Source organism: Phyllopteryx taeniolatus, chromosome 2 (genome assembly GCF_024500385.1).
Source record: "Phyllopteryx taeniolatus isolate TA_2022b chromosome 2, UOR_Ptae_1.2, whole genome shotgun sequence".
Classification (NCBI taxonomy): domain Eukaryota; kingdom Metazoa; phylum Chordata; class Actinopteri; order Syngnathiformes; family Syngnathidae; genus Phyllopteryx; species Phyllopteryx taeniolatus.
In genome coordinates this window covers 5391092-5403077 of record NC_084503.1, presented here as the reverse complement: position 1 = coordinate 5403077, position 11986 = coordinate 5391092, and the positions used below count along the sequence as shown (strand labels likewise).

General features: G+C 45.8%; 2 protein-coding genes across 5 annotated transcripts in view; both read right to left on the bottom strand.

Moving 5' to 3' along the window:
* Positions 1-347: 347 nt before the first annotated feature.
* LOC133469194 (stathmin-4-like) lies at positions 348-4812 on the bottom strand. 2 transcript variants are annotated; one of them, XM_061755969.1, is made up of 6 exons: positions 4564-4812; positions 3286-3347; positions 3099-3215; positions 1856-2058; positions 1672-1776; positions 348-590 (listed from the first exon to the last, which is right to left on the bottom strand). In XM_061755969.1, the coding sequence occupies exons 2-6, from the start codon at positions 3296-3298 to the stop codon at positions 582-584; spliced, it is 447 nt and encodes a 148-aa protein (XP_061611953.1). In that variant the 5' UTR covers positions 3299-3347; positions 4564-4812; the 3' UTR covers positions 348-581. The 2 variants fall into 2 exon arrangements, with proteins under 2 accessions (XP_061611953.1, XP_061611962.1); XM_061755978.1 differs by having other exon boundaries at positions 3111-3215.
* A 3620-nt stretch (positions 4813-8432) lies between these two features.
* gpn1 (GPN-loop GTPase 1) overlaps positions 8433-11986 on the bottom strand; it is a 29019-nt gene continuing 25465 nt past the window's right edge. For all 3 annotated transcript variants that reach the window (XM_061755591.1, XM_061755583.1, XM_061755601.1), the window contains exon 13: positions 8433-9428. In XM_061755591.1, coding sequence (XP_061611575.1) covers positions 9322-9428 — 107 coding nt within the window. In that variant the 3' untranslated portion in view covers positions 8433-9321. The remainder of the gene's footprint in view (positions 9429-11986) is intronic.

Here is an 11986-nt window from a genome sequence, read left to right as displayed (position 1 = left end):
CCTCACTGCCGGTGTCAGTAAGAAGACAATCTGCAGTTGACACTGCAGTCCATCCAAAATTCCAAAGTGCTGATTAGGGACTCCCTAATTACTCAAAAGACACGCAACAAGGCTCAAAATCTAATCTAGCTTTTGGATTCAAGTATACTGTGCAGGCGGCGACGCGGAGTAAATGTCTTATGACAAAGCCGACCAGCGTAAAATGCTCAATATCGGCCGATACCGATCAGCCCAAATGGATACCGAATGGGTGTAAAGTCTACTAATCAGTTAACCAATCTCGCCAAGCCAGCTGACAAGAGCGAGACGTAACATGCAAAAAACAGGAACTCCACAAGCACACACAATGAGCATATGTTCACGTCTTTATTTACAAATAGAAGCAAGGTGGACTTTGCTGTCACGCCCTCTGTCGGCAGCAGGTGACAACAGTGACCGCCGTCCCGCAGAAGTGCCGTCGCCACCCAGGGCGCGTCGGTCTCACTTCCTCTTCTTGGAGTGACTCGCGTTGGGAAACGCTCGTCTTTGTCCCGCTCGAAGCAGACGCTGAAATTGAGCCGGTGTTGCGATCGCACGCTTCGTCAAGACACCTGCCGATTGGAACGAGCGTCAGCGTGCTGGCGCGCAGCTACACCGTCTGCCCAGTGGGCGGACGGGAACGTTTGCACGCAGATATCCAGCCCAAACCAAAACTGGACAATAGTTACCGGAGTCTACCATTCTGACGAGAACTAAACCGTGGCCCATAGAGGCCCACGCTCACATTCACAACTCACAAAACGCTCGGCATTTTTTGTGAAATTTCCGATTGAACCAAATTGAACTATAGTCGGAGCTCCATCCCAGGGGTTAGGGCTCCAAAACACTCCTGCTCACTGCGAAACCCACGATATACTGTCGAAATTTAAATACACCGTAGGCAGGTGTTTTTATAGCATAACTTGAAGGTCTTTCAAAACAATTCAAACAGACTTATTATATTGAGAGAAGGGAAGAGCAATGGATACAAATATTGTACAAAGTATCAAAAAATAGAGAAAAAGTAGTAGTTGCAAAACACTCCCAACATACCAACAGGAGGTAAGTTGGGAAGTTCACTCCGGGTGCGCTCTCTGCGCCCCGGAACCTTCAGTAACTCGGGGCGTTGTCGGAGGCAGAACTGACACATTCAATATGGCAGACACGCTGACGTATCCCTCGCGTTCGTAAATTCATAGAAAACGGAGCACCGCGCTCTCGGCGCCATTGGAACTGCGTGTGGAAGACCTCAGCGCTGAACCTTAACCACCCTTCTTGTTTCACTCTGTATTTTCAAAAACATTGTGAAACTTTTCATCTGGCCCGATCATTAAAGAATCATCTCGACCAGAATAAAAGACCCGGTATTCGAGGTTGGAACACCCGTGAGGATCTCTAACAGTGCAAACACATTCACGGAAGCTCGAGCAGAGAAGGACAAACAACTTTTCAAATTGGGCTCAGAGGTCGGCTCGAGCAGGCAGAGGACTTAACCTCTCTCACTCCGATACTAGCCCATACGCCCGCTGTTCAATAAGACGCTATCGGCAGTCTTCCTTCAACCTCGGCGCTCGCCATTTTCTATCCGGCGAAGGAAAAAGGCCCGAGTAACGACATCAGCTAACGCTAAAAAGGAAGCAAAGTTCATCTCACCTCCGCCAAGGGTTTGACGTCTTTGCTGACGTCTTCGCTGAGCTTGTTGGCGACCTGCCGTTCGGGTTCCCTTATCCCTGCCAAGTGCTTGAGAAGCTCCGCCTCCTGACACGAGAACGAGACACGTACGCACGTAAACGTGGAGCTCAAAGTCACGCACACCCAAACTTTGGGCTCAACCGACCCTTCCCGTGCGGTGGGCAGCGTCCCGCTTGTTCCGGATTTCCTGCAGCGACGGCTTGCGACGAGGCGGCGCAATGGCCTTTGGCGGCGCGTCGTTGAAGCTGGGCGGCTTGAGGATGACCTGGAAGGCCCGGCCGCTCGCATGCCCGCTCACCTCCGTCACCTCCAGGTGGCGGATGGCGCCCAGCTTCAGGTCCACTGTACCTACGGACGAACGACGGTAAAAACATCACTGGCATCTTCTGCTGCTTACATCCCATGTCAGCAGCTGTGCGCAAACTTATGATGAGTATCTCGGAAAGAAGGAACATCACGACGAACATCGTGAACAGGACGCACCTACTGAACATCATTTTTGCGCTTTGATCACGGATTCATCATGACGATGTTTGACCGAAGATGCCAGTAATGCCTTGCCCCGATACGACCCTTCTTTTAGTGATGAGTAATCCAACACAGTACTCTTTCCTAACCAATAGTCAGATGATAGTGTTTGGATGAGTCGTCCCCAAAAAGTCAAAGAACTTCATTGCTGACGCAGTACGCCTTAATAAGCAATCAGCAGAAAGGCGCACTCGCAACTCGCTCCGTCGTCATTCGGTAGCACAATGCAAACGCCCGCGAGGTCACGACTCAAACGCACCCTGCAAGCCGACTTCAAAGAAAATAAATACAAGCCGACAGGATAGCGAGGTTACACGCACCTTCTAATACGACGAGACAAACAACAAGTCAACAACGATTAACGTCACTCGTGGTGTACCAAAAACTTGTTTGTTGATGTTTTCTCAGCAGGCGAATGTTGCGGGCGCTATTTTCCTGGGTCCGCCGTAGCGTGAATGGCGTCACGGCCAGGGTTGGGAAAAATAAGAAATCGACCAAGTCGACCACAAAAATTGATCGACGCGAACATTTCTGCCTCGTAGCAATGAAAAGAACATTTGCACCACCTGGAAAGCTCTTCGGTTGCGGTGTCCATGTTTTTCGCACGGACATTTGTTGCAGACGCGCACTAAGTCGTGACTTCCGATTACTCGGTTAGTCGACGTACTAGCTATAAAATAACCGATTCTAAAAAGAGTTGATCACGACAGCCCCAGTCACGCAGAGCGATAGGTTACGATATTGAGAGTCTTTTTCAAATTCTGTTGCTATGTTTTGGTCACCTCGGGCCAGAAAGAGCAGCTGACAGCTTTCCTCCGTGAGGTGAGGTTACGTGAGGTAAGGTCAGGCTGTGAGCTGACCTATGAACTGACCTTCCTTCTCGGCGCTGGCGGCGGCGGCGGCGTCAGGGGCTTTTTGGACAATACAGGAGCACAATAAGGACACCAGGGGGAGTTCTCGCAACTTCTCTCTGTGGGCTGAGAGGAGCAAACGCAAACGTGAACAAGTGCACAAAAACACAAATGAAGAGTTTGAACCCAAACGCACCTGAAAACGTCATGGTGCTCTGGAAGAAGACTTTGGCGCTACGTCAACAGAGAATCGCGCACCTGGCAGACCAAAGTCAGGTTCAATATTGAAGTTATTACATAATAGGCATCAATCCGGCATCATAATACCGGCTGGGCAGATGCAAAAAGCCAGAATGGCCTCATGGAGACCGGACGGGATTCAACTTTTCAATTATAGGGTTAGGGTCAGGGTCAGGGCATCGGTCATCATATCGAAGCAATTATGTACCTAAAGTTCTTCTCAAACAGTATTTGACTTGTATTTGTTTAAGTGCAACCAAACTCATTTTATGTTTTATTTCTCAATACGAGTGCTGAGAACGTGCAAAGACTGAGAACAAACTAGTACTGAATTGTTGCGATATGGCTTCAAACTTTCACCTTGTAAATTCTGCAGATTTTGTGGGCGGGGCTAATTCATCTTGCCTGAAGTGTGATGCGTTTTGTCTTATTTGAGCTCTTATTTGTCTTGCCGTCTGACACCGCGCACATCGTGTTGCGAGGCAGCGACCCCGATGAAGCCGCCGGACGTCCGGCACAACACCGTTACGGGCGGCTGACGGCCTGTTGCTGCCGCACTTCGCGGAGCAAAAATTCATCCAAGGGGACCGCTGCGACAGCTTATGGCGCACCCTTCGGAATTTCAAAGGAGGCAAAATTGTCCCGCCTGCGTGGCTTACCACGCCAACTCAAAGCGTGTGCAATCGCTGTCGCTGGAAAGGAGCTGTGAGACAAAGAAGTACGTGAGAAGTAAGTACGTGTATTTGATTGACTGCTGGAAGTTCTGGGGAGGCGGGACTTTCAGAGCTCCCAGCGGCTGGAAGCTGAAAGAATGTCGAAATTCTTGACCGTTTGGAAGGCTGATATCACATACTTTGCTTTTTTTTTCTTTTTTTTCTATCCGTTCATTCATTCATCCATCCATTGTCCGGCTTGTTAACAAGACTCTTTTCTATGATGTGTCACATTTACAAAACATTTTTTGGTCAGTTGGGTTGCACTTTAAATTAGGAAGTACTTTTTCCTTTCTGGATTAGGACACCTCGGTTCATTTCGACTTCATTGTCATCCTCGTTCCTAATATTTGAGTTTATTCATTTAGCCACGATGTCATTTTCTCACCCGGAAAGTGAACGACATTTTATCAAATTGCTGACAAAGACAACAAGGCAGCGAAACAAGCGGATAAAAGAGCCGATACGATGATCATAATACGACGACTGATGGTAATAAAGTGCAAGACTTGAGCACTCACCAGCTGTAATGTCGCCCTTAGCTGTGAAGACGAGGGTGAGAATGAAGACGATGTGCGCCTCCGCAGCATCAGGACCACAGCAGCTGCTATATGACATCATTTACGAGGCGTCGCATTGGCCGGCACGGCCGCTGGCCTCTCATTGGCCACATCGCAGCAAATGTGAGGGCGGCGGCTTGGCTCCTTCCCCGCAGCTCCCGTCATGCACTGCGGCGCCTTCTGCAAAATGATGTCATCCAGCCTGCGCATCTGTGGTGAGGGGGGAAAAAAAAAAAAAAAAAAGGGAAGTCCACAGCATAAGCGATGATGTCACCAGTAGCCACTCGGGGCTTGCGAGGGAGCTCCCCTCGAGAGCTTGCCTTCTGCCTCGTATTTCTTGTTGGTTCAACCTCAGGGGCGGTCCTCGACTTCAAGTCCACTCTTTGCACATTTTGCAATCGAGGGGATGGCGTCCCGGCCACCGTGCCCTCCAGCAAGGCGTCCAAATCCCCACAACGTGCCCCTGCTCAGTGCTCACCGCTGATGTGCTTAAGTGCAGAAGCAAGGCAAATTTATTTATAGAGTGCGTTTAATATACAAGCTAACTCAATGTGCTTTACATGATTAAAAGCATTTGAAAACAAAGTACAGAGGAGGCACGTTTGGTGGATGGCGGGTCACAAGCGATGATTGACAATCTTCCAATCGGCCATTCCCGAGCACGTCATCGTGACGTGAGCAAGCACACGTGCTGTGGGAAAAGATCCAGTTTCACTTTTTTACTTGACAAAAAAATACTCTAAATACTACATTTAAAAGACTGTAAAGATGAATACTGGACATCATTCATTGTGCAATTCCTTCTGGGATGCTAGTCTTGGCCAGCAGAGGGCAGCATTGCTCAGCTCAGCACTTCACATTTCCAAGTGAAATGTGAAACAAGGGCAGGGACACAAAGTGAAGAGTTATCGTCAGATGATTACGTCCACTCATCCGTGAACAACAACTGTGTGCTTTATCATAGAAGTAAGAAAACACGCACCAAGACATGATACTTTATGGCACTGTGTCGTTATGCCGTAACACGGAGTATGGTCGGTGTGTGAAAATAATAAATATCGTATACCTATATTGTTGTTGTTTTTTTTGTTTTTTTTCCCCTCTTTCTCCAGTGTAAATAAAAATGTATCCACATGAAGTCAGAAAACATGTTTTATATTGTGCATTATTTGTTGATGTATGTATTTCTTTCCAAGGATAACCCCCGGAGATGCATCTCATTGTCAAGGGGGTCCTTTCAACACCAGAATCACAATCATCTTCATTTGCCAGGTATGTCAAAAACACAAGCAATTTTTCTCCGGTAGTTGGAGCTGCTCTAGTACCAAAACAGACAGTCAATTGAATACTTTTGAGACATGAAAAACAAACACAGAGTCACTGAGCAATAAAAGGTTACCAGTAATGTGGTAATGCTGGTATAATTTATTGTATTTTTGGGGGACAATTTTGAAAAATGATGCTGTCCTCTAGCAATTTAGAGCAGTTTGAAATGACTAATAGAACAATAGTCTGGTGCAGTGACTCAAAGACAAAAATGTTACAATGGAATTGTTAGTAAACTGTTTCAGAAGTTAATGGCAAGACGGGAAGACGCTGTTGGAATGTCTGCTTGTTTTAGTTTGCATTGTTCGATAGCGCCTACCTGAGGGAAGGAGCTGGAAGAGGCGGTGACCAGGATGTGGAGGGTCCAAGAGGATTTTGCATGCTCTTGTCTTAGTTCTGGCAGCGTGCAAGTCCTCAAGGGTGGGTAGGGGGGTACTTGCAATCCTTTCAGCAGTTTGGATTGTCCGTTGCAGTCGGAGTTTGTCCTTTTTTGTAGCAGCGCCAAACAGACTGTGATGGAAGAACACAGGACTGATTCCATGACTACGGTGTAGAACTGCCTTAACAGCTCCAGTGGCAGGGCGTGCTGCCTCAGACCCCGCAGGAAGTACATCCTCTGCTGGGGCTTTTTGAGGAGGGAGTTAATATCGATCTCCCACTTCAGGTCTTGAGAGCCTGTAATTCCCAGGAACTTGAAGGTCTCGACAGTTGACGTGGGGCAGTTGGAAAGCATGACATGACATGACGTGACGTAAGCAAAGCAAATTTAGATATTTCCTACACAAGGGAACTCAATGTGCTTTACATGATTAAAAGCATTTAAAAACAAAGAAAAAGAAACCTTATAAACATTTAAAACAAAGAGAAAAAAATATAATTAAAACAGCGTACAGTGCAAGAAATATTATTTAAAAGTGGGGAAAAAGAAGAGTTTTTAACCTGGACTTAAAAACATGCACACTTGGGGCTGATGTCACTTCTGTTGGCAACATATTCCATTTGTGTGCAGCATAATAGCTAAATGCTATTTGCTTTGCACTCTGTGCTCCACTCTTTGACCCGAGTCTGTTGATCTCAGAGACGTACTGGGTTTATATCCCATTAGCATTTCATTCATGTATTCAGGACCTAAATTGTTTCGTGATTTATAGACCAGTAGCAGAACTTTAAAATCTATTCAAAAGCTGACTGGAAGCCAGTGTAAAGACTTTAGAATTGGAGTACGTAGTATGCTCTGACCTCTTGGTTCTAGTCAGAACCCGAGCTGAAGCATTCTGAATGAGCTGCAGCTGTTTAATGCTCTTTTTAGGGAGTCCAGAAAAAAGACCATTACAATAGTCAATTCTACTGGAGATAAAAGCGTGGATGAGCGTCTCCTGGTCTGCTTGACACATGCAAGCCTTCACTCTGGATATGTTCTTCAGATGGTAGAAGGCAGTTTTAGTAATTGATTTGACATGACTGTCGAAAGTCAGGTCGGAATCTATCAGAACACCAAGGTTTCGGACTTGGTCTTTAAAGAGAGTGACTCCAGGTATTTACAAACAGCAATCCTTTTTTCTTTATTGCCAAAAACAATTATCTCAGTTTTGTTGTGGTTGAATTAACAAGTTGGCTCATCCAGACATTTATCTGTTTTAGACAGCGACACAACACCTCAATTGAACTGTAGTCATCTGGAGACACTGCTAGATGTAACTGTGTGTAATCTACAAAGCTATGACAGTCAAAATTAAAGTTCTGAAGAATTTGACCCAAGGGTAGCATATACAGGCTGAACAGGAGGGGTCCAAGAACTGACCCATGAGGGACCCCATAGGTCATTGTCACTTCCAATGGTTACAAAATACACAACATTGACATCCCCTGCAGCAGTCTGTGATAGTCCTCAGTGGAAAAGGGAGGCATCTTGATTGCTGGTCTTGTTGCTAATAGCAGGCTTGTGCTAATTAGCAGGCCACCCTCACGTAATGGTGAGAGGGTAAAAATATTGGAATATAGCAACAACTGACTATCTACAAGAAAAAGTACAGTCTGACAGGTTTTAAAATATCCAGGAGTGGCTGCTTCTAAATTTGTTTCTAGAAGAAAAACAAGCTTATCAGCAAGAAAAGCGAAGCAAGCAGAGCGAGAAAAAAAAAAAGCAGTTGTCTCGTGACAATGTTATATGGCGGAATGTGACCAAATTATGAAATGACGTAATATGACAATGTGACGGCGTATTAATGTCCAATGAATGGCAGTGAACACCACACGTGAGGTTGCGGAAGAAAGCTACCCCATTCAGAGGGAAAACAATTGTGCCTTGACTTACGACTGCCCGATTGAGTTGTTCGAGTGATATGCCCCCACTCAGTAAATTTTTGCCCAATTTGAGTAAAAAGCGTGCTTCAGATATACTGCTGCATTAGAAGGGTGGGGGGGGGGGGGGGAGAGAGAGAGAGAAGAAAAAGAGCAATTAAGGTAGTGTGATGTGGGCAAGGAGAGAGCCACAGTCGTCAATGCACTTTCAAAGGTTTATTTAATGGGGTAAACAGTCAAAAGCGCAAACACAAAATGAAAACACTTGCAAGGAGCTGCTGTAGGCCACAACTCACAGCCGTACAAAGACACGCCATCCAACTAATGAAAAGGTTGCAAATGTTCAAAAGCTCCAAATGTCAAATCACGAACACACTGAAAGCTAGACGGCTAGCTAGCTAAATAATACATAGGGTACACTTTAAAGCTATTTTATAATTGTGAGTCATACCTGTCAGAAACAAGTGACAAAAACAAAAAAAAAAACAACCATTGCCAGAGGGGACATTTGCGCAAGCAGCTGGCGAAACATGAGCCGCTCCAGTTGCGACGCTAGCTTTACCGAGCAAGCGACGAGGTCGCTTCGACGCGGACGGTTGGAGGACACGGGCCGAGGGAGCAGTGAGAGATCCATGACGTGGCCGGCGGCCTCGGGTTTGGATCGATTCGGGACCCCCGGCCCATTTTCAGTACCCAGAAAAAGAATGTCACCGGTTACCCAGAGTGCCGACATTGATGGTCTTACTCACGATTTCAACACGTTCCGAGCACCGAGAGCGGGCCGCTACCCGAAGTTTCTGGGAAGACGTCAGGAACGGCCGACGCGATGTGTCGCCAACGTGAACGCAGGAGAGAAAAGTCACTTGAGCGCGGACGGGCACAGCATGCAAAGTCCACACAGAAAGGCCAGAGACCAGATTCAAACCCACAACCTCAGAAGTGTGAGGCAGACGTGCTAACCACCCGTCCAAAACGCTGCCCACAAGACCAAAGGGGAAAACAAAAAAAGAAAGACATTTTGTTTTGTTTTGTCTTCCTCAATAGAAGAAAGAAGAGTTTGTGTTTTGCTTCAGTTGTCCCGAAGACATCACGTCAAGGACCTTCCGTCAAGCTGCTCTTCCGATTTCGGACCTCGACCACCTTCCTCCTCTCCCGTAGGAAACTTCCAAAGGCGTCCCTCTCTTTGCTCTCCTCCACTTCTGCGCACGCACACACACACACCACACGCACATACACACATGATGCACTGCTACCTTGACTTGCCACTGCTCCAACTTACTTTTTTTAACTGCGACAAGCCATCGCTTGGTCGTTATTTTCACTTTGTGCTCAGAGAAAAACAATTATTGAGAAGTGAGAATCATCTCTCTCACACGCACGCACGCACGCACGCACACACACACACACACACACACACAGACAGACAGACAGTGTAACCCTGATTTACAACCCCAATGTCAATCAAGTTGGGACGTTGTGTTAAACATAAATAAAAACAGAATACAATGATTTGCAAATCATGCTCAACCTATATTTAATTGAATACAGTACAAAGAAAAGATATTTCATGTTAGATAATTATGTAATTTATTGTTTTTAGCAAATAATCATTAACTTGGAATTTTATGGCTGCAACATGTTCCCAAAAAGCTGGGACAGGTGGCAAAAAAGACGGAGAAAGTTGAGGAATGCTCATCAAACACCTGCTCGGAACATCCCACAGGTGAACAGGTGGGTAACATGATTGGGTAGAAAAGGAGCGTCCCTGAATTGCTCAGTCATTCACAAGCAAAGATGGGGCGAGGTTCACCTCTTTGTGAACAAGTGCGTGAGAAAATAGTCGCACAGTTTCAGGACAATGTTCCTCAACGTACAATTGCAAGGAATTCAGGGATTTCATCATCTACGGTCCATAATATCATCAAAAGGTTCAGAGAATCTGGAGATATCACTGCATGGAAGCGGAAAGGCCCAAAACCAACATTGAATGCCCGTGACCTTCGATTCCTGAGGCGGCACTGCATCAAAATCAACAATGTGTAAAGAATATCACCACATGGGCTCAGGAACACTTCAGAAAACCAATGTCAGTAAATAAAGTTTCGTGCTACATCCGTAAGTGCAACTTGAAACTCTACTATGCAAAGCAAAAGCCATTTATCAACAACACCCAGAAACCCCGGCGGCTTCTCTGGGGCCAAGCTCATCTAAGATGGACTGATGCAAAGTGGAAAAGTGTTCTGTGGTCCGACGAGTCCACATTTCAAATTGTTTTTTGAAATTTTGGACGTCGTGTCCTCCGGGCCAAAGAGGAAAAGAACCATCCGGACTGTTACGGACGCAAAGTTCAAAAGCCAGCATCTGTGATGGTATGGGGCTGTGTTAGTGCCAATGGCATGGGTAACTTACACATCTGTGAAGGCACCATTCATGCTGAAAAGTACATACAGGTTTTGGAGAAACATACCCTGCCATCCAAGCAACGTCTTGTTCATGGACACCCCTGCTAATTTCAGCAAGAGAATGCCAAACCACATTCTGCACGTGTTACAACAGCGTGGCTTCGTAGTAAAGAGTGCGGGTACTCGACTGGCCTGCCTGCAGTCCAGACGCGTCTCCCTTTCAAAACGTGTGGCGCATTATGAAGCGTAAAATAAGGCAACGGAGACCCCGGACTGTTGAACAGCTGAAGCTGTACATCGAGCAAGAATGGGAAAGAATTCCACCTACAAAGCTTCAACAATTCGTGTCCTCAGTTCCCAAACGTTTATTGAATGTTGTTCAAAGAAAAGGTGATGTAACACCGTGGTAAACATGAGCCTGTCCCAGCTTTTTTTGGAATGTGTTGCAGCCATCAAATTCTAAGTTAATGATTATTTGCTAAAAACAATCAAGTAGATCAGTTTGAACATTAAATATCTTGTCCTTGTAGTGTATTTAATTAAATATAGGTTGAACATGATTTGCAAATCATTGTATTCTGTTTTTATTTATGTTTAACACAACATCCCAACTTCATTGGAATTGGGGTTGTACAAGAACCTCAATGTTCGAAATATTCCATTTATTAACTACAGAACGGACAAAACTATTACCCGATGGGATAAAACTTATCGCAGCGTGCCAACATTTTATACAACCGTTTTATGGCAGGCGGTGTTGCCAATTTGAGGTGCGCCTAATTTGGGGAGGTGGATCGCTCTCTGCCGCTCCAGCGTGGCAGTCGGTTGCTACTTTGCTTAGTGTGCCATTGTGTGCCTTTTCGGTGTTTTTTGCCTTTATTTTCACATTTTGCTAGCTCAATATGCATCCAAGAAAAGCACCGGACAAGCGCGGCAAGGGGAGGGACTCACTTAAAAAAAAGACAAAGAAAAAGAAGACAATTGCCACTATTGTTGGAAAAAAAATTACGATTTTTGTTGCTGCGGACATTGCCAAGTGAATCAAGTATCTTCGAAAGGACAGAGAAACCTCTGCACCAAGTGGAAAAGTTTTTCGTTTTTGATAAATGAAAAACAGAGCGATAGCATTTCCGAGACTATCGTTTACGAGAAGAGGAGGAATTATATCCTGACTTGTTGTCAAGAGAAGCTGCTGCTACAAGCCAAGAAGTCAGGATAAAGCGGATTTCATTTTCTTATTCTTCATAATTGTACGAACCTACTGTAGTTGTTCAAGTGGAGGGGCTTTGTGATTTCCGACTGGCTGTGAACATACCAAAGAGAGACTGGTGACCTTAAAGTGTTTGGCTGCGTGT